The 26,616-nt window shown below is 41.3% G+C and overlaps 1 protein-coding gene across 1 annotated transcript in view; it reads right to left on the bottom strand.

Annotated features, from left to right (window-relative positions):
- Window positions 1–26,616, bottom strand: part of LOC126255260 (protein sel-1 homolog 1-like) — an 88,059-nt gene that overhangs the window by 44,121 nt on the left and 17,322 nt on the right. Inside the window, exons 2-3 of the mRNA XM_049955379.1 lie at window positions 24,254–24,477; window positions 13,782–13,977 (exon numbers count right to left, since the gene is read on the bottom strand). Coding sequence (XP_049811336.1) covers window positions 13,782–13,977; window positions 24,254–24,477 — 420 coding nt within the window. The remainder of the gene's footprint in view (window positions 1–13,781; window positions 13,978–24,253; window positions 24,478–26,616) is intronic.

Here is a 26,616-nt window from a genome sequence, read left to right as displayed (position 1 = left end):
ATTATGATTTTATAGTAGATATTTCTCTTTTGTTGTCTGTAATATGTTACGTATCAGGTACTTCTATACATCTACCTGCTATCCTGGGCATCATTTCGTACACCATTTGGCAAACCTTATAGTGTGTCGCAAAATATAGTAAACACCTGGTTTCAAAATTTTGTGAGGAGGATATTGTAATGAATCATACTCCTCTAGCATTAGCTTTTTTTATAGAGATAACCAAAACCATGTATACTATCGATTCTTGCATAGGTTAAAATTAACTCAGCTGTTTCACTAAAAGAATTCATATGATTTTGTATACGATGTATATGATTATTTTGGGCTAAAATGAATAAAAAAGAAATTAATGTGTTACAATCTATACATACCAACAGTTAAAATTACTCTTCTTTTAAGAATAATTGAAATTATAAAATTTCTGGCATTCTTAAAATTCATATTACTAATTGCACAATCAAATGCTAAATATCACATTTGTTTCTGGATTTATTTATGAAATAATCATATAATTTGGTAAAGATTCTTCTCCTGTCGAGAAAGTTTGTTAACTCTTTTGCTTTGTAAACTCTTTGGAAATTGTGAGTACCACAGAATGTAAGGAGTGGTGGGCATGCCTCTGATGGAAACATGTATTTTGCTGAACTTGTCAATAACAATGTAATTTTTGGTGTGATAGAAGTGAAAATTGTAAAGTCGGTGTGACTTAAAAGAATGGGATAAAATTTAAAAAATATTCATTGCAGCAGGCAACTCATCATAAATCAAAATTTTCAGCAGCAAGAATGTACCATAGACAAGACTTTGAGGCATCGACAACAACAAACAACAACAACAACAACGAGATAATGAAGATAAGTAAAAAGTTCTTTTTTAATCTTACTTCTCCTCAAGTTTTCAAAATTTGTGCAAAGAATGAGAATTTTAATGGTGATGTGGTAGGAGGATAAGATTACAGCCTGTACATATTTTGTCCTTTGTAGCTGTCTATGGACAAATAGTTCTGCCAGAAAACAAACAGGATTATTTACACCTGATTCTGAAAGTTACATTTATGTTATGAAATATTACTAACTACATGACACAGAATTTTGTCATTTGTTTCCTACAGACAATATGTTATCAGAAATTTATGATACAAAAAGCTAAATTTCCTAAAAGTTCAATAACTATTCCACGGCTGTTTACGCAGTGTTCTTATTACAGACAGATATTCTGTCCTCCTCCGGCAAATAAGCATTCGGTTAGTTCAGTGAAAAATTATTCATGAAGCTACCAAATAAGTCTCACAAAAAAATAAAAACGATGTTAAAAAGTTTTTAATGTAAGTAACTGGACAGATAAAAAAATCTACTCACCCAGTGATAGCATGAGAACACATAAAAGGTATTACAGTTTGCTATCTTTCAGAGCCACTGGCTCTTTCTTCTGGCAAAAGAGTTGAAGGGGAAGAAAGAGGGGTGAAAGGAAAGGACTGATGAGGTTCAGGAAAAGGAGTAGAGTTCGGAAAAGTCACCCAGAGCTCTGAGCACTATGGCACGTAACATCTATGGTCATCAGTCAAAGTCACCCAGAACCCCAGGTCAAGGGAGACTTATTGGACCAGATAAGGAAGGAAGGACTGATCCACAAACGACTTCAGTGGATCCCAAAGTCAGTCCCTTGCAGGACATCTGGAATATTGTTGAGAGGGATATTTGTGTCATACTTTTTTCATGCCTGTTTCACTCCATTGAGTGAGAAGATTTTAGCAGACACAAGTCAACATCTGTCCCAAATACTTTATGTCCTATGAAGTATATCACATGACAATTCACTTGGATCATCAGAATAAAAGCATTGCTACATAAAATTAAGGGGATGTATCAAAAATGCCTCTTATTGGCCAGAGAGCAACTTCAGTTAAAAAGATATTCACTGCAACTGGCAACTCTTCATCATAAATCAAAATTTTCATCAGCAAGAATGTACCCTAGACAAGACTGAGCCATCGACGACAATTATTCACTATAATTCCACCATCATCTACAACAGTAAATAGCATATCAAAGAAGTTGCATCTCTCGTACAACAAGAAGCGTGCTGTAACCAATACTGATGCACATGATATTAAGCAGTTTTGTTCCACAACATCTACTCTGCTTTTTCACTCATCCTGCATTTCATCCTTGCAACAGGTCATTTATGACTTGTCAACAGACTGCAGTTATAAGTGGAAAAGAAAAGGGAAGAAGCAGCTGAGGAGAGTTTGAAACAAGGTTGTAGACTACCTCCTATGTAATTCAACCAGCACACTGCACAAGTGGTAAACGTAATCAACACAAAATTTGGAAAGAGTGTTTAATAAAAGCTTAACATTTTGCCAGTATCACTGCAATGCTGTTGGAGATGGCAAGGACTTGGACAATCAGTTGAGCACAATCGATAATGTTTGAAAAGGCCGTTCTAAGATAAAAATTAACAAAAAAATAATGGAGTATAGTAAAATTAAGTCATGTGATGCCCAGGAAATAAGATAACAAAAGGACAGACTAACAGCAGCAGATGAGTTCTCATATTTTTACTTCAAACTAATTAACAATTGTTGTAATAAAGAATATATAAAATGCAGACTGACAATAGCAAGAAAAGCTTTTCTCAAAATGTGAAATTTATTAACACTGGATACAAATTTAATTTTCAGTAGTGTAAAAGTGAAAAGTGAACAATAAAGTGTTTGGACAAGAAGAGAACACCAACTTTTTAAATGTGGTGCTACAGCAGAATGCTGAACATTAGATGGGTAGATCAGTTAACAAATGAAGTTGTACCAAGTTAAAAAAGAAGGAAAAAAAGAAACTTATGGGACAAATGTCTAAATGAAGGGATCAGGTTATTTGGTGCATCCTAAGGCATCAAGAAATCATAAATTTGGTAGCAGATTGAAGTGGGCAGAGGGGAATAAAAACTGTAGAGATGAAGGGGCCTGCACAGGATACAACTATGGAGAGCTGCATCAAACTAATTGTCACACTGCGAACAACAACAACAACCAACTCTATCCTTTCCATCGTTAGATCAGCCTCACAGCTGTGCAGAGATCACTAGTGCCTGTATCTAAACTCATTTTTTTTCCATTTTTCTTATCCTTTCCATCGTTAGATCAGCCTCACAGCTGTGCAGAGATCACTATTTTTCTTTCAATAATAGTGACAAACAGGAACAGAACACATAGTTTAGTGAATCAGTGGCACTTAGCATGCATGCATTTCTCGCCAAACTCTACTCAGACAGCACTGGTGTACACACTGTACGGTGCAGGATATGAAAGTACTGAACTGTTCAGTTGGTAGGAATGTGTATGTTCAACAAATTGATTGAATGACTGACTGATTGAGGAGAGTGAGATATGGGACTAAACAGCGAGGTCATCAGTCCCGTGATTCTAATGTTACTCTCGAGAGTCAGAGGAGTCAATCTATAAAATGAGGATGTTAAAACACACCTAGTAGAAGGCATAAAAGGGTAGACCAAATCTAAAAGTTGGAAAAACAGAGGGATAAAAGAGCACTCTCTGGACAGGTGAGTGGTCATGGATCCCAGACTGAAAAAACATGTAAGTGAGGCCCCAACCACAACCACCCTTCCCCTGCTCCAGAACTGCAGCAAAACCTTATACCTGAAAATAAAAATCAGTTTCACAGAGGGAACTGAGGACCAGTTCACCCATCGATGAATCATCTGCTAATATTAAAGGTGAGGAATCTGGAAGACTATACTTAGTAAGAAGGACTAAAAGAAGGGAATATTCCACCAATATACGGAATGCAGTCAGTCTGGCTCCACAATCACATTGTGGGGATGTCTCATTAAACAAGAGAAAACAATGGGTGAGCCTAGTATGACCAATGCATAGATGGCATAAGACAGTGGCCTCCTCCTGAGAGAACTGGAGGAAGAGCGCAGAGCCACAGATTGTGCGGAGTTTAATATTGAGGGCAGTAGCGCGCCATATCTCATTCCACTTTTGCCCAAACAGAAATTTGACAGAGACCCGCATATCTGCAGCTGGAATCATGAAAGGGAATGGGGGTAATTATCTGTTTCTGTAGCCAAATGGGTCAGCCAATTCATTCCACAGGATGCCCACATGACCTGGGACCCATGGCCAAGGGCAGAGAGGAGGTCACGATTAGCAAAGACCAAAGGGTGACCCGAGTAGTATCAGTTGATAGCCTGCAGGCTGCTCACTGAGTCAGTATATACTAAAACACTGTGGATGGAAGCCGGAGTTACAAAATGGAGGGCTCTGTTAATGGCTAGCAGCTCTGCTGTGAACACACTACATGATCCCGGCAATAAATGGTGTTCCACGGCAGTAGCAGGCGTAAAAGTATATTCTGTCTTATCTATTGTTATACAACAATCGGTGTAGAAAATGGCAGCAACCAGGACCTCTGCAAGGATGGAATGTATGAGACACCCGAAAATGATAGGGGACCTGAGGACCCTGGAACAGGTTGGTCCTAATCTGTGGTCTAGACACCACCCAAGAGCAGGGATTGTGGTGGGGGAATAAACAAACTGGGCACATTCCAGCAAGAGGAGATGAAGATCCCAACAGAGGAAAACCAAGACACATTCCAATCAACAATCGCACCCTTAGGCGGTTATCAGGAGGGAGACATCCTTTGTTTTCAAAAAGGACAGGGTACACAGGATGGTCAGGGAATTGGCAGACAGCGATTGTTGCTCTGTCGTATTTGTAAAGGGGCAATCTCCACTTCTGCAAGGAGACAGTCAACAGGACTAATGCAAAAGGCACCAATAGCCAGATGCATCCCACAGTGGTGAAATGGGTCCAGGATCTGCAGAGAGGAAGGAGCCGCTGAGCCAGAAATGTTACTACCATAATCTAGCCTGGGCAAAACCACAGCACTGTAAAGATGGAGAAGAGTAGCACAGTCTGCACCCCAAGATGTGTGGGCCAGTAGGCAGAGAGCATCAAGCTTCTGCATGCATGTAGTCTTCAGGTGGCAAATATGGGGCAGCCACGTAAGCTTTTTTGTGTTTTGGAGGGAGAAAACTAGAGGCCACGGGACACGGCCCATCCAGAGGACTGTACTATGGCCCTCTGGAACCAGCACTCACAGATGCTACCAAGTGGGAGCTGTGCCTGCCAAATGCAAAAATCACTGACATACAATCTTGGGGTAACCAAACACCCAAAAGTGGCCCATTGATTACTACGAGGAAGAGTGTCACACTTAACACAGAACCCTATGGGATGCTGTCCTCCTGAATCCATGGAATGCTGAGTGAAGTGTCAACTCCAAACCAGAAGAACCAGTGGGATAAAAACTCATGGATAAAAAATAGAGGCGGTTGCGTAAAGTTCCAGTCATGGAGCATAACTGAAATGTGATGGCACCAAGCCATGTCTTATGCCTTATGTAGGTCATAGATGACCGTAAGGTGCTGGCATTTAGTAGAAGCCTGTCAGATTAATGTTTCAAATCTCAGTAAATGGTCAGTTGGAGACCTTTCCGGGAGCCACACTGATATGGGGACAAAAGGCCTTGAGATACAAGTACCCAACATTATCAGAAACTAACCATCCTCTCGAGCAGTTTACAAAGTGCATTCATCAGGCTAATCTGGCAGTAGCTGTAGAGACATTGGATTCTTCCCAGATTTAAGGACGAGGATAACTATACTGTCTTGCCATTGCGAGGGGAGGGCACCCATGACCCAAATGCAGATGAAGACCCTGAGTAGATGTTGCCTCTGGGTAACGTCCAAGTGTCTGATCCTCTGGTTGTGCAATCTGGACCTGGGACTGGGTCATATGAAGAGGTAAGAGCCTGCAAGAATTCCCATTAAACGAAGAGTTCAATTTGGTGGGGCTTGAAACAGAGGGGGGTGTGTATTCAACTCTGCATTTATGCTGGAGAAAAGTAGCAGGACAGGAAGAAGACGCCAATGCTGTCGCAAAGTGCACCACGAAGTGTTCCGCAAGGACCAATGGATCAGCACACAGAGCACCCTAGAGGATAAGACCCTGGACAGAGATTCTCACTGGCAGCCTAGAAGGCTATGGAGCTTGGACTAAACCTGCAATGAAGAGGCATACGTCTCCAAGGAGGAAACACAGCACTCCCAGCATTCCTGTTTACTCTGTTTGGTAAGGTAGTGAGCCTTAGCAGGGAGACACTTAAAAGCAAGGAGGTCGATCTGTGAAGCGTGTCATTTAAATCGTTGCAGAACCTGTCAGCAGTGTTGGACAGTGACTGCTGTGTCCTCGGTTCACCACAGTACTAGACTATGACGAGAGGGATGGGCTGATGGTGGCAAACTTTTTTGGGGAAGACTGGGGAAAGAACACTTGATTCGGAGGAACTTAAACCAAAAGTCTTCAGGCAATATTTAGATGATACTTTTAAAGGTGTGGCCCATGGTGAAGAACTGTCATCATTTTTGCACCATCTGAATTCAATTCATGAGATTATAAACTTTAGGATTGAAGTGGAGAAGGGCAGCTGTCTGCCATTTCTGGACCTCTTGGTTAGCCGGAAAGTGGATGGATCACTGGGGCATTCAATTTACCATCAGCTCACACATACAAACCTATATTTTCAGGCATCTAGCTGCTACCACCCATCAAAAACTATGGGTGTCCTTCAAACTTTGGTACAATGAGCACATACGTCTGGCAGAGAGAGCTTTGCAAAGGAGCAGGAACATTTACAATCTGTGTTCAGAGATAATGGATATTCTCCACATCAGATCAGCACAGTTTTAAGGAAGAAGAAATGTGTCCAACAAAATCAAGAGGAGGAGGAGCAGCAAGTCCAGGGCATTCCTCCCATATGCTAGCAACATACCATCAAAATTAGGAAATATTATGTTTAAGTTATCTTCCAGCCACCTACAAAGACTTCTGTTGTTCTTGGTTCATTACAGGACGATCTGGATTTGTGGCAAGTTGGAGGTACTGAATACCTTGCCAGTGTGGCAAAAGCCTACATTGGTCAGACCACATGCATAGTATGTGAAAGGGGCATTGAACATTATCACCACACTCGCCTTTCACAACCCAGTAAGGAGACCACAGCAGAGCATTGTATCTCCACAGGACATTCTATGGATTATTCTGCCAGAGATATCTTGGCCATGATGAGATCCTTCAGAGATTCATTTATTAAGGAATCTGTGGAAATAAATTTTGCAGTATATCTTATTAATGGTGAGGGCATCTTTCAACAGGATAAGACTTGGGAGCTAGTGATTTCTTTAACATATTCAGAAAGAAAACATTTTATGCCTAAAAACACATCTAGCGACAATTAATTTTATTAATTTCACATATCAATTTTAACTCAGTGAGTCCGCATTCTGATAGAGGGCATGTATGCAGTATCACCATTATGCATCCACCTGAGTTCTATAAACGCAGAAGTATTCAAGAGTGTTCTAAACTCGACAGAAGGTGCTTATGTAGCAGCTGCCTATGCACATGTGTCTCTGTGCCAAATTTTGGAATAAAGTTGACAACATGAGTGTAAAATACTTACCTGAAAATGGCTGAACGGTTGTCAGCCAAGTACCATGGCAAGAAGTTGACATCAATTGACTGCAATCTCAAAACTTTATAGAATACTTTGTCGATTCCTTTATTTCGTAAACAATGAGGAGCTACATGCATTTTGAGGAATAAAAGATTGTTCAAGTTGGGCTCTGATGTTCAGCATTTTAATGATATGTTTAAAAATTTATTAAACATAGTAGAACACAATTCTATTGATTAATTTCTAGATTTTGGGAAAAAAACCAAGCTTTAAAAGCAGCAAATCTGAAGAGATTGCTACAACACACACGCACATATCATCTACAAAATATTTGTGGCAATTTGTGATTTATACAGGAAGCTCCACAGAGACAGAAACAAAAATTCTTTTTAGTGATAATCTGAATGTCAGACAAATTGTAGTAAAACTTGAGCCTCTTTTCAACTTCGGTGATACTCTCTGCATGGAGAACTACTATAAAAACTTACATGCCTGTCACTTTTTGAAAGGAAAACGAATAAATGTACCTGGCACACTTTGACGGAATGGGATGAAAGTACCTGATGTGTTGAAAAATCCAAGATTCAAGAAAGGTAAAGTCATAACATATCTCTCATGGTGCTGAAATAAGTGCACAAGAAACAGGCAGCCTTTATTTCAATATTTCATAACAACACAGTTGCTACAACAACAAAAACGAGCAATGAGGTAAGAAAGCTTCAATGCATTATACAATCCAATTCTATTATGATGGTGTAGATCTGAACATGTATCACAACTGCTGGAAAGTCACAAGAAAAGCGAAACTTCACTTCAACGAGGGCAACCTACAGAAACTGCTAAGCCTGAATGGCTCACAGAAAGGCATTTCACTGAGAAGATCCAACCCATGGAGGAAAATGTTAGCCTACACAGATGTGCAGCTTGCTGAAAGAAGACAAGAAAATGAAAGGAAACATCATTCTGATGCAGATAATGCAGTGTAGCACTTTGTTTTGAAGATTGTTTCAAGGCATGGTACACCAAAAATTCATTTTGGTTGGTAATGAATGTTTTAAATTGTAACGTTAAAAATTTCTGAGAATTTAATTACTGTTCTATAAATAATTACAGCATTATAGCAATTAAATAAAATGCTGCATTCCTGTATCAAGCAGCCGTGTAAACTCCCACTAACAAGCTAGGTGCTTGCACAGAAGCTACGAGCCTAAAGGGTTACTCTTTTTTACAGTGTGTTGATATTCCTTATCATAACCCAAATTTTAATTACATGAATAAAATCCAATGCACAATAGCTAGAGTTATGTGGGTGAAGTTGACAACACGTACAACATATGAACATATACTTACCAAAATTCATGACTCATTTCTAAGAAACAGAGGGCAGAAGAAAGCAGAGGAATATGGAATTGCTGTGGAATGGCAGCCAGTGACCGACATTTAAGATTTCCACTTTTTATGTGGAAAAAACTGTTCAAGACAAGATTAGTTTTCACTGTGTTAATTGCTCGTAGGTTCTTAGAACATGAGAAATCATACCGCCCTGTAATGAATTAGAAATAGAATCATAGAGGGAGAAGACACCCAATAAAACTCTATGAGTAAGGATAATTGTCTATTCAGTAAAGGTCAATGGTTTATTAACATATTTATAGACAGCTAAAACTACAATGGTAAGTGTGGCAAAAACTAATAAGAAGAGGTACTGGCAAAATGATAAGAACTCTGATATGCTTCTGCAGAGTGAGAACTGCCCATGATCAATATTGGCAGCAACGGCCAACAGCCACTTCTTGTTGCCCAGCTCCAACAAAAATTGATACAATAGCTCAGGGCAACAAAAGGTAAATGATATTGAAAATCATCTGCTCTTTTAACTGGCAGACACTCAAATGGGGAATGGGCAAAATAAGTAGCACTGAACAGTAATTAAGATTTTAATAAACACCATATGAAGAAGCACATGGTTACAGATGAAGTAACATTTAACTTTTCTTTTCCTCTCCCTCCCCTCCCCCTCATACATTAAGTGATGAATAGAAGGTAGATGATTTATAGAAGTGTCATTTGTGGCCACTTCTCATGCTGCACTGAGAATTCTGAAAGACAGAAAATAATATAACTGATGTTATTCATCGTGTTTTGATCTCTTGGTTCTAATTAATGTGTCTCAGTTATGTAAAATAAAACTTGAATGAAACAAACAATAAAGAATATGAGATAAGAACAGAAAGTAGCAATGGTACATTACACTTAATAACTAATATTCATGGTTCCAGGGCTCTCTGGTTTCCAGCCTTACGGGATCGTTTAAGTGCCACGATATTTCAGCGAATAACCTTTCCACCATCAGGTGGTTCTGATGGAATGGATTTCTGGTCATTGTCAGTGTTATTGATGTCTGTCAGTAGGGATTCAATTACCTGCATTGGACAGTCCAATTGCGGCTGCCGGTATTCCAATTGCAAGCTGCTGATGCTTCAATTGCGGCTGCCGACCCAGGTCCACATCATCCCTGTATTCGCACCGGGTGGTGGAAGATGCAGAATCCCGTGGAATGTCCCTGGTGGCCATCGTGCAATAGTCTTGTGTCCACTTGAGCCGTGATTCCTTGATGGAGCTAAGTAATGGTTTCCATGCCTTGCTGAGTTGAAAACCTGTGCCTCGGTTTATGAGACTGTCTGTTACGCAAATTTCAATGGCCTCTTGAAGATGCTGTCCCAGTAGAAGCTGGTAGGGGCCAGAATCTTGCTCTCTTTGTATTTCATGTTGTGTCCAATTTCCAAGCAGTGTTCTGCCAGTGCCGATTTGTTGAGCTGGCCTAGGCGCATGTGGCATTTTTGTTCTTTGCAGCGGTCTTTGACTGTTTGGATTGTTTGACCGATATAGGATTTGCCGCAACCACATGGAATATTATATACGGGGCCAAATCCATCTTTCACTGTCCCCAGCAAGGTGCACAACTTGGATGGTGGTTGGAAGACCATGTCAATTTTGTGTTTATTTAGCAGTCTCCCAATTTTTGATGTCAGGTTGCCTACATATGTTAGAAAGGCAAGGCCTGGTTCCTCATTTTTAGACTGTTCTTCATCTGGGTTCCTGCTGTGTTTCCGTTGTCTGAGGGCTGTCTGGATCTTCAATTGCTTTACCCATTCTTGCTGAACACATTTTCTAGGTGCGAGTTCTTTGTGCAGATTTTGTTCGTACAATATCAAGGATCCCCTGTGAACCAGTGTGTTGAGCACCCTGTTGAGTTGTGCGGGATAGTGGCAACTCGAGGCATGTACATGTAAGTCCATACGTGTAGGCTTTCGGTACACGCTATGACCCAGTGTGCCATTTGAACTCCGCTCTACAAGTACATTCAGAAAGGATAACTTCCCTTCCTTCTCAACTGCCATTGTGAACTGTATGTTGTCGTGGACAGAATTTAGATCTACGTCTGTAGATGAGCAGGTCCATGGGGCCAGATGATAAATGTGTCGTCCACGTATTGGAAAAAACACACCGGTTTCCATTTGGCTGCTTGTAGTGCCTCCTCTTGAAAACTCTCCACAAATAAGTTGGCTACCATTGCTGAGAGGGGGCTCCCCATAGCCACACTGACGGTCTGCGAATAATATTGGTTGTTGAAGACGCATTAGGTGACTAAGTACACACCTGAAAAGTTGTGACAACTCAGGACCAAAGTTCTTGATGATAAGGCGGATCGAATAGTCTAGTGGGACCCATGTGAAAAGTGAAAACATCAAAGCTGACCACGATATCTGTTTCTCTTAGGGTCAGCTCCTTGAGACGACAAATGAAGTCCGTTGAGTTCTGAATACAGTGTTTGCATTTTCCCACATACAGTCCGAGCAGGCCTGCCAGGTGTTGTGCGAGAGGATACGTGAGCACCCAACCGTATGTTGCTGTCAATGGGACGCACCTTTTAAGTGTCTTAGGGAGGATGTATATTCTCGGAGCTACTGCGGAGTGCTGTCTAAGTCTTTTGGTATCCTTCTCCTCAATTGCGCCATTTTTCAGTAGGTGGCAGTGCTTAGTAGTATCCTGTTGGTCAGGTCTGTCTTAATCTTCCGGTATGCAGGGTCATCAAGCAGTTGGAGCATCTTCTGTTCATAGTCCTGTCTGTTCAGAATGACTGTGGTGTTTCCTTTGTCAGCAGGCAGGACAATGGTTTCTGTCTTCTCTGAGGGCTAGAAGTGCCACTCTTTCTTCCCATGAGATGTGCTGGTGGTCTGTTTCACCTTGGAGGTGCTGCTACCCTACTGAAAAATGGCACAATTGAGGAGAAGGACATCGAAAGACTTCGACAGCACTCCGCAGTAGCTCCGAGAACATACGGCCTCCCTAAGACACATACGGAAGGGGTGCATCCCATTGTCAGCAACATAGGGGTGCCCACGTACACTCTCATACAACACCTGGCAGGTGTGCTCAGATCGTACGTGGGAAAGTGCGAACACCATATTCGGAACTCGACGGACTTCATTCATCATCTCAAGGAGCTCCCCCTATGAGAAACAGACATCCTGGTCAACTTTGATGTCTTTTCACTTTTCACTAGAAAATTCGATCCACCCTATCAGCGAGAAATTTTGTCCCGACTTGACAACTTTTCAGGCACGTACTTACATCCACCTACTTTGTCTTCAATGGCCAATACTACAAGAAGACCGGCAGTGTGGGTATGGGGAGCCCTCTCTCACCAGTAGTAGCCAACTTATTTACGGAGAGTTTCAAAGAGGAGGCACTACAAGCAGCTGAATGGAAACTGGTGTGTTTTTTCAGATACGTGGATGACATTTGTCATCTGGCCCCATGGACCTGCTCATCTACAGACGTAGATCTAAATTCCATCCATGACAACATACAGTTCACAATGGAAATTGAGAAGGAAGGGAAATTACCATTTTTGGATGTACTTGTAGAGCGGAGATCAAATGGCACACTGGGTCACAGCATGTACCGCAAACCTACACATACGGACTTATATTTACATGCCTCGAGTTGCCACCATTCCGCACAATTCAACGGGATGCTCAACACACTGGTTCACAGGGCATACTCATTATCAGACAAACAAAATTTGCACAAAAAAAATCAAAAACCTAGAAAATGTGTTCCGCAAGAACAGATACAGCAATTGACAGATCCAGACAGCCCTCAGACAACGGAAACATAGCAGGAACCCAGATGAAGAACAGTATAAAGATGAGGAACAGTATAAAGATGAGGAACCAGGCCTTGCCTTTCTACCGTATGCAGGCAACCTGACATTAAAAACTGGTAGACTGCTAAAACAACACAAAACTGACATGGTCTTCCAACCACCACCCAAGGTACGTGCCTAACTGGGGACAGTGAAAGACGGATTTGGCCTCAAGAAAGTGGCCATATATAATATTCCACGTGGTTGCGGAAAATCCTACATCGGTCAAACAATCCAAACAGTCTAAGACCGCTGCAAACAAAACCAACGCCATACGCACCTAGGTCAGTCCAACAAATCGGTACTGGCAGCACACTGCTTGGAAACTGGACACAACGCGAAATATGAAGAGACCAAAATTCTGGCCCCTACCAGTTTCTACTGCAGCAGCATCTTCATGAGGACATTGAAATTTGCATAACGGACAATCTCGTAAACAGAGACAGGTTTTCAACTCCAGCAAGGCATGGAAACCATTACTTAGCTCCATCAAGGAATCATGCTCCAAGCAGACAGAAGATCCTTCCATGACTGCCATGAGGGACACTCCACGGGATTCTCCATCTTGCACCACCTAGCGCGACGCTGGGGACGGCGCGGACCTAGGTCAGCACCTGCAAATGGATTGTCGGCAGCTGCAATCGAAGCATCAGTGCTTGCAATTGGAATGTGAGCGGCTGCAACTGGACCGTCGGCACAGGGAATCCAAGTCTGATGATGGACATAAATAATACTGACACTAAGCAGACAGACCATTCTATCAGAACCACCCAATGATGTCAGAAAGGTTATTCGCCGAATTATCGTGGGACTAGAACGATCACATCCAGCTGAATACTTGAGAGCCATGGAAACAGCACACATGCCGGGAAAGCCTCCGATTACGTATCAACTAATATTCATTTTATTGTCAGTAACACTTAAAACCAGTTCCTGTAAGCCTCTACATTTAATCTAATTAATTAGTTTTCAATTAGTTTAATCATCATGCGACAGCACACTCATTAAATTTTCTGTACCTTTACTCGCCACTTTCCTGTAGAAGTCAAGGGCTCGCTCACAGCTTCCCACCAGGTTAACCCCAGACACATAGCGGTAACCAAGAGCCATGCGAGCCCACGCACTTCCTCCAATTGCCCCAAATGTGTAATGCACCAATGCACGTGCTTGGCTGACATTCACAGTGAGGCCAGCAGCATAAAGGAAACCCATACCCTAAAATACACAATGCACAACAATCTGTAGGAAACATGAAAACAACAAACATCAGATTTGGAAAAATGTTAGTAACTACTACTTTTAGCTTATTTATCGCACCTGAGTCTATCCTTGCTCCACCTCTTTCTCCTCAAAAAGGAATTAACTTTGTAGTTCCAAAAGTTAATTTTTCTTCCTTTCTTGCCCCCTCCCCTGAAGTTTTTTAGCCCTACTTCCTACTTTCCTGTTGTCACAATAACTTGTCTGTGCACCTTTTCTTTGCACCACAGCTTCTTCATCCTAAATTACCAAAAACCTGGATACTTTGTATCCACAGTGTATATTCTAAAGGTTCTACCAATTTGAGTGATCAAACCAAAACGCAGCTAAGTAATAGCCATTGAGGAATATTGTGTCTTGTTTTGTTCATGATGAGTGATAGAATAATGCAATAAATATAATGTTATTGAGTGTCAGCCAATGATAATTAGAAAATAACACTTTAATGTTTTTGTTACTTCTGTGTGTCCTAGACACGAGATATGAAGCAAAAAGGCAAAACACAGTTCCTCTTGTACGCATTGTTGCTGGAAACCAACACTCCTGAAGGGCAATGCAGAAGGCAGGCAAAGTTCTGAAAAGATGTAGCTCAGCCAGGTGTTGTTGTGGTCTTCAGTTCTGAGACTGGTTTGATGCAGCTCTCCATGCTACTCTATCCTGTGCAAGCTTCTTCATCTCCCAGTACCTACTGCAACCTACATCCTTCTGAATCTGCTTAGTGTATTGATCTCTTGGTCTCCCTCTACAATTTTTACCCTCCACGCTGATCTCCAATGCTAAATTTGTGATACCTTGATGCCTTAAAACATGTCCTACCAACATATCCCTTCTTCTAGTCAAGTTGTGCCACAAACTTCTCTTCTCCCCAATCCTATTCAATACCTCCTCATTAGTTATGTGATCTACCCACCTTATCTTCAGCATTCTTCTGTAGCACCACATTTCGAAAGCTTCTATTCTCTTCTTGTCCATCATCCATGTTTCACTTCCATACATGGCTACACTCAATACAAATACTTTCAGAAACGACTTCCTGACACTTAAATCTATACTCGATGTTAACAAATTTCTCTTCTTCAGAAACGATTTCCTTGCCATTGCCAGTCTACATTTTATATCCTCTCTACTTCGACCATCATCAGTTATTTTGCTCCCCAAATAGCAAAACTCCTTTACTACTTTACGTGTCTCATTTCCTAATCTAATCCCCTCAGCATCACCCGATTTAATTTGACTACATTCCATTATCCTCGTTTTGCTTTTGTTGATGTTCATCTTATATCCTCCTTTCAAGACACTGTCCATTCCGTTCAACTGCTCTTCCAAGTCCTTTGCTGTCTCTGACAGAATTACAATGTCATCGGCGAACCTCAAAGTTTTTACTTCTTCTCCATGAATTTTAATACCTACTCCGAATTTTTCTTTTGTTTCCTTTACTGCTTGCTCAATATACAGATTGAATAACATCGGGGAGAGGCTACAACCCTGTCTCACTCCTTTCCCAACCAGTGCTTCCCTTTCATGCCCCTCGACTCTTATAACTGCCATCTGGTTTCTGTACAAATTGTAAATAGCCTTTCGCTCCTTGTATTTTACCCCTGCCACCTTCAGAATTTGAAAGAGAGTATTCCAGTTAACGTTGTCAAAAGCTTTCTCTAAGTCTACAAATGCTAGAAACGTAGGTTTGCCTTTTCTTAATCTTTCTTCTAAGATACGTCGTAAGGTTAGTATTGCCTCAATTGTTCTAACATTTCTACGGAATCTAAACTGATCTTCCCCGAGGTCCGCTTCTACCAGTTTTTCCATTCGTCTGTAAAGAATTCGCGTTAGTATTTTGCATCCGTGACTTATTAAACTGATAGTTCAGTAATTTTCACATCTGTCAACACCTGCTTTCTTTGGGATTGGAATTATTATATTCTTCTTGAAGTCTGTGGGTATTTCGCCTGTCTCATACATCTTGCTCACCAGATGGTAGAGTTTTGTCATGACTGGCTCTCCCAAGGCCATCAGTAGTTCTAATGGAATGTTGTCTACTCCCGGGGCCTTGTTTCGACTCAGGTCTTTCAGTGCTCTGTCAAACTCTTCACGCAGTATCTTATCTCCCATTCCATCTTCATCTACATCCTCTTCCATTTCCATAATATTGTCCTCAATTACATCGCCCTTGTATAAAACCTCTATATACTCTTTCCACCTTTCTGCCTTCCCTTCTTTGCTTAGAACTGGGTTGCCATCTGAGCTCTTGATATTCATACAAGTGGTTCTCTTCTCTCCAAAGGTCTCTTTAATTTTCCTGTAGGCAGTATCTATCTTACCCCTAGTGAAACAAGCCTCTACATCCTTACATTTGTCCTCTAGCCATCCCTGCTTAGCCATTTTGCACTTCCTGTCGATCTCATTTTTGAGACGTTTGTATTCCTTTTTGCCTGCTTCATTTACTGCATTTTTATATTTTCTCCTTTCATCAATTAAATTCAATATTTCTTCTGTTACCCAAGGATTTCTATTAGCCCTCGTCTTTTTACCTACTTGATTCTCTGCTGCCTTCACTACTTCATCCCTCAGAGCTACCCATTCTTCTTCTACTGTATTTCTTTCCCCCATTCCTGTCAATTGTTCCCTTATGCTCTCCCTGAAACTCTCTACAACCTCTGGTTCTTTCAGTTTATCCAGGTCCCATCTCCTTAAATTCCCACCTTTTTGCAGTTTCTTCAGTTTCAATCTGCAGTTGATAACCAATAGATTGTGGTCAGAATCCACATCTGCCCCTGGAAATGTCTTACAATGTAAAACCTGGTTCCTAAATCTCTGTCTTCTTAAATGAGAAATTCAAAACTTCGGCTTTCATTTTGCTATCTTAAACTGCCACACCAGACTGGCACATAGTTCTCCAAACCACAATTTATAATCTGTTTAATCTTTTCTCATAATTTCTCTCTATTAATCTTACTGGAACTAAGTAATGTCAATTCACTGTCAATTCACAGCCAGGTAGTGGAAAAAAAACTCTAAAATTCTACTGGAGAATAATGTTGTCGTACTTTGAGGCCACAAAGGGACCAAGGGGGCAAATTATACCCTATGATCACCTGTTGCCACTGGCAGAAGGGTTAAGGCATCAACACACACAGGTTCCAGGTTCAGGCGCGTGGTGCAACCTGGGGCATCAGGGGCTGTCAGAATCTCTGCCTCGGATACAGAGGTGGAACGGGCAGGATCTGGTGACGTGGGGGTCACCAGAATCTCCTTCTTGCAGGACTTTTTCTTATCGTTCCTCTTCTTACAGGATTTGGATGATTGCGAAGGCTTCTGTGAATCAGTTTCAGGTAATGCTGATGATTGCAAAGCCCTGTGACCAGCAGCTTGTGGCTCCTTCAGTCACTAGTTAGTAAACAGTTTTAGACCAGAACAAGCCTTGGAAGGAAGTGTCCTGAGGGTTTCTTCCTGGTGAGAGAAACTGGAGGAAGGTGATTTGTCTCCAGCTGGGAGATGGGGACCAATATCCCCACTGAGTCGAAAGCCAATGATCCCGAAATAGGTGAGAGGGAAGGAGAAAGAGGAGAGCCCCCAACCATCAGGGAGGCAGGCTTGGTCAAGCGGCCCAGCTGGGAGCACCAGCGCCAAAGGGTGCGATATCAACCTCGGAGCTGCAGCATATGGTGCTGCTACACATGCTGAGTGCAACGTGTCATACTACTTCTTGGCCTCTTGATAAGTTTGTTTGTCCAGAATCTTATATCCTTTTATTTTCTTCTCTTTCCAGAAAATGGTGCAATCTGGTGAGCAAGGAGAATGGTGCATTCCACAGTTAACACAGATGGGGGAAGGGGCAGAAGGAGCATTCAAATGCAGCAGTTGTCCACAATCTCTACAGATGGGGCTATAGTTGCAATGCAAAGACATGCCCAAATTTCAAATACTTTAAGCATCGCATTGGGGGGAAGGGACCACATGGTTTCACATCACATCACATCACATCAGTATACCATCACCTTCACATTTTCAGACAGTGGACTGCCCTCATGGGCCAAGATGAAGGCACCGATAGTGACCTTTTTGTCCTCTGGCCCCCATTGCACAAAACAGATAAAGTGTACACCTGTAGCTCCATGTTGGCACGAAGCTTGTCATCAGATTGCAAGAGCAGGTCTCTGTGGAAAATGATGCCCTGAACCATATTTATATTATTACAGGGAGTGACAGTCACTGGTATGTTACCCAATTAGTTAAAAGTCAGCAGTGCCCGTGACTGTGCAGGGGATGCTGTTTTGATCAAAATTGATCCACTTTTCATTTTGGAGAGAGCTTCCACTTTCCCAAACTTATCTCCTTGCTCTCCACAAAGAATAAGGGCTTTGTGGCCAAAAAGGAATCCCCGTCAGTCCTTGTGCAAACTAAGTAATGGGGGAAGTATTTCTTTGCTTGCCACTTAGCCCTAAGTTCCTCCTATTGCATTGCCAAGGAAGGGAAAAATTTTAGGATCGTATCTTCCTGTATTAAACAAGAAATTTCCTTCCACAGAGGCTGCTGGGGCCATATGGCCACCAACGGGAGATAACTTCATCTGCTTAATTTGCGGCTTGTCCGAGATGGTGCCACCCTCTCCAAACAGGGGCTCCCCCATGGGCATTATCCAGCCTCAGCAACAGCTACCTGGCCTTTAATCCGCTGCTTGGAGTTCCCATGCACCAGTCACCATGGGTACATACTCCTTGGTACACATGGGGAGTTTTCAGCTCAGGCACCAACACTGTGTTCCTGCATGGCCGGGGGCTACCACCGTATAGGCACTTGATAACCCCCCTCCCCCACAAAAAAAAAAACTTGATGGCTACAGTGCTGGGTGTGTTAATCTTACTAAAGGGAAGGGTGCAAAGATTGAAAGGCACAGGAGTGGAGCGCACAATGCATTGTGTGACCTCCCCCTGCACTTCCGGAGAATTTTAAAAATTGGTGGCAGGTGAAACCAAACAGTGTGGACCATGTGTTTATTTAATGAAAAGCTGTAGAAATTCCCAGAAGTGGAAATTCTGGTCCCAAATTATAAATCATGTACAAGTACAGCTTGCACCAAGAAAACAATTTGATGGACAGGTGGAGAGGGAATGGGATAGTGGAAATATAAGCTCGCAGCATTGGAAGTAAGTAATGTTGCAAGGGTTGGGGCCCAATGGTAGCTACGTATGTACACACAAAAAAGTTGTTAGCCCCATAGGGAACACGTTTTCTGAAATTGTGTCTTGAGCAACTAATTCAGTAACCCTCATGCAATGCAAATATCTTAGATCTTTTAACTAGAAACAGACTGGACCTTATCGACCGCAACAGTGTAGAGGTTTCATTGTTGCAACTATGGTTACGAACGTAAATAAATCAGTCAAGAAGGCTGGGTGAATGTTTCTGTTAGAAACAGCAGATGAGCTGTTATCAGCATCTCATTTACACAGTGAATTGACATTACTTAGTTCCAGTAAGATTAATAGAGAGAAATTATGAGAAAAGATTAAACAGATTATAAATTGTGGTTTGGAGAACTATGTGCCAGTCTGGTGTGGCAGTTTAAGATAGCAAAATGAAAGCCGAAGTTTTGAATTTCTCATTTCAGAAATTATTCACACATGAAAATTGTCCAAACATATCGTCATTTGACCATTGAACAGACTCCTGTATGGACAACATAATAATAAGCATCCCTGGCGTAGACAAACAGCTCAAAGGGTGAAAAAGAAAATAAGTCACCATGTATGCATTACTGAAACATTACTGCTGTGTTGCGTTTAATAAATGCAATGCGCAGACAGATTTCAAAAATTAGTTTTTTACTTTCAGTTCAGAGTGTCTTAAGTTAAACATTCATCTACTTTCATTTTCATTGTTTTTGATAAACAAGTTATGCATAAATTGTAGGTAAAACACTAGAATATGAATATATCATCAAATTAGGTGATTTACATCTGGCAGACATGTCACTTTTAAGTGGGCGATATTTCTGCGGGTGCTGCCTCCAATTTCGTGTTAGGCACAAAACATGGGTAGAGGAGCCAACACTGCCTTCACCCCCCCCCCCCCCCCCCCGCCCGCCTCCCTTCAGCAGCCATAATGTGGGGGCACAGTCGCTACCAACAGCCACCGTGCCAATTGTTAACTTATTGCAACAAACAGTAGAGCCATTATATTTAACAGTGGAAAATCCAGGATGGAATGTAACAAGAGGAGAGAATGAAAGTTGCTATGCACCATATAGCGGAGATGCTGAGCTGCAATAGGCACAATCATAGCTTTCGGCCATTAAGGCCTTTGTCAGCAGTAGACACACATATACACATGCACACACGCACACACTAACGCAAGCGCAACTTGCACACACATCTGCAGTCTCAGAGAGCTGAAACTACACTGCGAGCAGCAGCACCAGTGCATGATGGGAGTGGCGACTGGGTGGGGGTTAAGGAGGAAGCTGGGGTGGGGAGGGGGAGGGATAGTATGGTGGGAGTGGCAGACAGTGAAGTATTGCAGTTTAGACAGAGGGTAGGAGAGAAGGTGCAGAAGGGGAGGGAGTAAGTAGCGGAAAGGAGAGAAATAAAAACTTCCCTGCAATACATCCTACATTCCCGTAACCCTCCTGGCCTCAACCTTAGTTAGTCACTGTCCTCACCCATCCAGCCCCCTCCCTGTTCCCATTCCAGCACTACACAGCCGTCATTTCACCACCACACCCAGTCTTTTAATTATTTTTATTTTTATTTCTCTCCTTTCTGCTACTTACCCCCTCCCCCCCCCCTCCGCACCTTCTCTCCTACCCTCCGTCTAAACTGCAACACTTCACTGTCCGCCACTCCCACCATACTATTCCTCTCCCTCCCCACCCCAGCCTCCTCCTTACCCCCACCCAGTCGCCACTCCCATCATGCACTGGTGCTGCTGCTCGCAGTGTAGTTTCAGCTCTCTGAGACTGCAGATGTGTGTGCAAGTTGCGCTTGCGTGTGTGTGTGTGTGTGTGTGTGTGTGTGTGTGTGTGTGTGTGTGTGTGTGTGTGTGTGTGTGTGTGTGTGTCTACTGCTGGCAAAGGCCTTAATGGACGAAAGCTATGATTGTGTGAATCTTTTTATTGTGCCTGTCGTGGCTCAGCATCTCCGCTATATGGTGAGTAGCAACTTTTGTTCTCTCGTATAGTCATTATATTTAGTTGTTTGAAATAAAAACTATGTGATTCACATGGACTAAGTCTTGTAGTGCATGTGATAGATTTATTTTGGTGCTTATACAATTACGGGCACTGCTTCTCTGCTTGTGCAGCAGATAAATGACAGATGCTAGTCTGTCACACATTTTCTGTGTGTGGGTATACCAGCTGAGCTTTTGGTCTTTGTGAAATCCCAGTAGTTTGACTGTTCTGTTGTCATGAATGGCAGTATTCAGAATGAATATAATGCCATCAGTTTCACTGTCAATTTTTTGGAGTACTTTTGCCTCAAACCAAGTAGTACACCTCTCCATCACTATCGTGCTGTGTTTATTATTTTTGAGGTTGATATCACATGTGATGAGTGTTGTCATGTGCATGTAGCACCGCATCACACAACACAACACGTGGGTAAACCATTTATTACAAATGATGGACAGGAAAGGTCCAAAAAGAGATCTCTGAGGTACACCCTTATAACTAGAAGACATTCTTACATTTGATTATTTTTATTAACAGTTTTCCATGCCCAAGTAAGACTGCATTAGGCACACAGCATTCTGTCTCCCTCTGTAGTGGTAGAGCTTCTTTGTTAAGAATATGATGCAAAATCCACACACAACTTATTTTTGTGTCATATTTTGTGGTTATTTGTATCAAATGTCACTTGAAACTAACTTTACTGTGGGTCATGAATGAAACTCAAGTGTATACATAAGGAAAGGAAGTACAAGAATTCCACGGTCTCTATAAGCACACTTCTGCAAGACAAATCATCAAGGTAATAGTTCAGAATATGGATATGGATAGTGCACAAGGTGTACAGCACTAGGTGTGATGAGAACACAAGGGGTTTTGTCAGCAGCTAGTATAAGTAGCCACTTGGACAGCATCAGCCAGACAATATGTTTCGTAGGCATGATTTAAAGCTGTTGTATTTGGCGGAAAAAGTAATCTGATAGTCACAGGAGATTCACCATAGCAGTAACTAGAATTCCATGGCTCATGATAAGGAGCCAAAGATTGCGAAATAATGTGAGGTATAACTAATGTTCCGTGAGATCAATTCTCTGTTGATCCTAGGATTTTTTGCCATTTATCAGTCTTTTCACTTCCGGCAGTGATATGTGTACATGCAAAATATAGAGCAGCACTATCGATTGGAGTTCATGTTAAAGTGTAGGTCCCCTTTCTACTGGGTGGACAAGTCAGATCATAGGTCTGATAAATGTAAAAGCACACTGACACTAATATGACTACACTTAAGAAAGCCCTGTAGAGCTCAAACCAACATCTACATCTACATACTTACTCAAAAAGCCATTGTACAGAGCATGGTAGAGGGCACTCTGTGCCACTACTAGTCATTTCCTTTCCTGTTCCACTCGCAGAAAGAGCGAGGGGAAAAAAAGACTGTGTCTCCATATGAGCACAATTTCTTTTTCTTACGTTTGTGATCCTTACACAAAATGTACATTGGTGGCAGTAGAATCATTCTACAGTCAGCTTTCACTGCTGGTTCTGTTAATTTTTTTAATAGTGTACCTCGAAAAGAACTTTGCCTTACCTTTAGGGATTCCCATTTGAATTGCCGGAGCATCTCTGTAACACTTATGTGTTGTTCAAACTTACCGGTTACAAATCTAACAGTCTATCTCTGAATTACTTCAATGTCTTTCTTTAATTTGACCTGGTACGAATACTAAACACTTGAGCAGTGCTCAAGAATAGGTCGCACTGGCATCTTACCTTAGGTAAGTCTTTCCACTCCTGGGATTGGAATGACTCCTTACCCTCTCCCTTAAAACCCACATCCTTTCGTCTTTCCCTCTCCTTCCCTCTTTCCTGATGATGCAACCTTGGGTTGCAAAAGCTTGAAATTTGTGTATGTGTTTGTGTGTTTTTTATTGTCTCTATCAACATACCAACACTTTTGTTTGGCAAGTTACAGCATCTTTGTTTTTAGATATAAATCATTTATGTATATAGAGAACAACAGCGGTCCTATCACACTTCCCTTGAGCACCTCTACAATACCTTTGTCTCTGATGAATACTCACTGTTGAAGACAGCATACTTGGTTCTATTACTTAAGAAGTCTTTGAGCCACTCATATCTCGGAACCTATTCCAGATGCTCGCACTGTCATTTTCAGTGTGTAGTGGGGCACTGTGTCAAATGCTTTTCAGAGATCTAGAGGTATGGAAGCTTCGTGTTGCCCTTCATCTGTAGTTCGTAGTATATCATGTGAGAAAAGGGCAAGCGGAGATTTGCACAAATGATGATTTCTAAAACTTTGCTGATTCTTGGACATAAGCATCTCACTCTCAAGAAAATTTATTATATTTGAACTGAGGCGATGTTCAAGGGTTCTGTAGCAAATTGATGCTAGGGAAATTGGCCTGTAATTATTCAGGTCCATTCTTTTACCCTTCTTATGTACAAGAGTCATCTGAAGTTTTTTCCAGTTGCTTGAGACATTGCAATGGGCAAGAGATTCAGGATAAATACAAGCTAGGTAAGGGGCCAGTGCCATAGAGCACTGTTTGTAAAATCAAATGTCTGCTTGTGTCTGTATATGTGTGGATGGATATGTGTGTGTCTGATAGTCACGAGTTTTCTTGATTTATGCCTATTTGTGCCAACAGCAAACAAGTTTTTAAAACACTTTTATAACTTATCAATCAAAATGACAGTCCCAATTGTGTTATTTATTTTGTCGCCAACCGGTTTCAACCCACGATGGGGTCATCTTCAGGGCAATTTATACCATTTGGTCACTCGCTGGAGATGTCACCTTGCCTGTGCATGGTTGGTAACTATGCCAACCATGCACAGGCAAGGTGACAACTCCAGCGAGCAACCAAATGGTATAAATTGCCCTGAAGATGACCCCATCGCAGGTTGAAACCGGCTGGTGACAAAATAAATAACAAGTTTGTGACTGTCATTTTGATTGATTGATTATAAGTAAACCAATCACTGCTATCTCCATGCAACTATGTTGTCTAAAAACTTTTATAACTTTGCCAGAAAGCCTGTACGTACCATATGAGCATCTGGCACACCTCTTTCAGCCAGCTGCTGGAAACTGTCTTTGGCTGCTTCGAGGTTCTGCGGCAGTGTCGAGCCAAGCAACTGTGCCCAAGCGACCTGTATCTCAGCAGCTGTATGACCAAGGTTAGCAGCTTGCTGAAGTAACCTATATGCCTCCTGCTTGTTTCCTCTGGTCGCATTTAGTACGGCCATTCCTTTCTGATACAGTTCCTCAGCTAAAAATTTAAGGAAGACGAAATTTCAACAACAATTCAGTGTTATCAACATCAACAAGCAGAAAAATTGGTATGGTCAATCACTTAGATAAGAAGGAAGCTCCTCAATTTTAAACATTTCATGGAATGATTTAATTTAAACTAATGTATATTCAGAGTAGCTGTGGCAGAATTTCAATACAGTAGTTCATCCAAAATATATAGCTTGCATTATATTTAAAGCTGGCACAGTTTGCCCTTTCTGTACAAACATCATCAGGAAACTTCTTTGAAAACAATGACCTGCTATACATTATGCACAGAGCAAAAGCATAAAAAAGACAGAAATTTGGCCCTGCCTCTGAAGGGGTAGAATATGGACAGTTCCACAAGTAGTGGAATAACTGACAATGGTTATTTATTTATTTCAGTTTAAAGATAAAAAAGAACAATCATTATAAAGGACAAATGGTTTACTGTATTTTCTACATAAGCAAAGAAATATCTTCTTAGTGTAACAGCTCACGTTTCATTCACATGACACTTGGGTAAAAAAAAACTTGCTGGTAACAATGTGACAATTCAGATGTCCTTATTGTTCTCATTTATAATACAACATTAATTAGGCTCACCCATTTCTACAAAAATTCAATTACGGAGAGGAATAAATGAGGAACATGACACTCCTCTGATTTACAGTAGCTGCAACCAGACAGCCTTTTTCTGCCAAAATTTATATTTCTTTGAAGGAAACAAACATTTTGTTTGTGTCTTTCTTTCTAAGAAATGAAATTTCATAATCATCATCAACATGCCTTACATGCTCCACAAAAAAATCTTTACTCTTTTCTGTGCTGGCAACCAGAGCAAAATTCTCATAAAGCAAAGAAGTATGATTAATCAGGTCCTGTGAATTTGCTTTGGCTGAAGCTTGCTTTTTGAAAATGTGTACTAATCTCTGGGGATTAGTGAGTAACACAGGTATTCAATCATAAAAGAAGAAATAGGAGTAACAACATGGGTGGTTTTTGTCTGCTCTACTGAAAATATTACCATTCTTTTAATTTTTGGTAAGTCCTAACCACCACACAGTACATGTTCCTTAGCTGTGCAGGTATTCCAGGTGGCACACCTTACAGTTTCACCTATCCCATCCACAACACCTTCGCCATGTGATGAGACAGGGGATCGCCATGAACTATTTATTCCAGTGCATTCTCTGAAAAAATGTCTAGTTGGCAAAGAGGACATGCTGCTCAAATTAACTGGCTGCACCATCACCATAGTAAACATCCGTCAACACAACGTATAAAAAAATCCTTTATCAATTAGGTCTAATTCACAGTGACCTTCAAAGATAGCAAACATTCTGTCATAGTAACCAGGAAGACAGTAGATGCTATATCGCCAGTAGGCTACATCGAGTTACTTTCTAAGAAGATACTTCATAAAGTAATATCTGAAGTAAAACGACTAGCAAATAAAGCATACATAAATGAGTCTAATAACAAATGTAAAGCAATGACGGATATTGTCAGAAAAACTTTACGAACTGACATCAAACAAAAAACACCGGAATATCTTCAGCACAATGGCCAACAAATAACGGACATCAAACATATCTGTGATACATTTAACAAACACTTTTCAGGAATAGCTAACAGCCTATCATTTGGTCGCTCTTCACCAACAAAATGCTATCCTCCAAAATGCATAAGATCTGACAAATCAATTTTTCTAATACCGGCAACTTTGAAAGAGGTTCTGCTAACTATTAGGAATATGAAAAGTTTCCTCTCATCTGGCCTTGATGGTCTACCTGCCTATGTAATAAAACATGTTGCCAATGAAATAATACAACCACTCTGCAACATAATCAACTGCTCAATGAATACTGGCATTTTCCCTCAAACTCTCATAACCTCCAAGATAGTTCAGTTACACAATAAAGGGGACAAACATGAAGTCAACAACTACCGACCCACATCCCTTCTCCCAACTGTGTCCAAAATAACTGAAAAAATTTTATATATCCGTATAATGTCCTTTCTTGTAAACAACTCCCTACTAACAGCACAGCAGTTTGGTTTTCGTAAAAATAAATCAATTAGGCTCTCTTTTCGTTTACTGATGGGATAACAGAAGCATTTAATGAAAAAC

This window comes from Schistocerca nitens, chromosome 1 (genome assembly GCF_023898315.1).
Source record: "Schistocerca nitens isolate TAMUIC-IGC-003100 chromosome 1, iqSchNite1.1, whole genome shotgun sequence".
NCBI lineage: Eukaryota > Metazoa > Arthropoda > Insecta > Orthoptera > Acrididae > Schistocerca > Schistocerca nitens.
The sequence above is the reverse complement of the archived record's forward strand: the minus strand, read 5'-3'. Positions and strand labels throughout refer to the sequence as shown.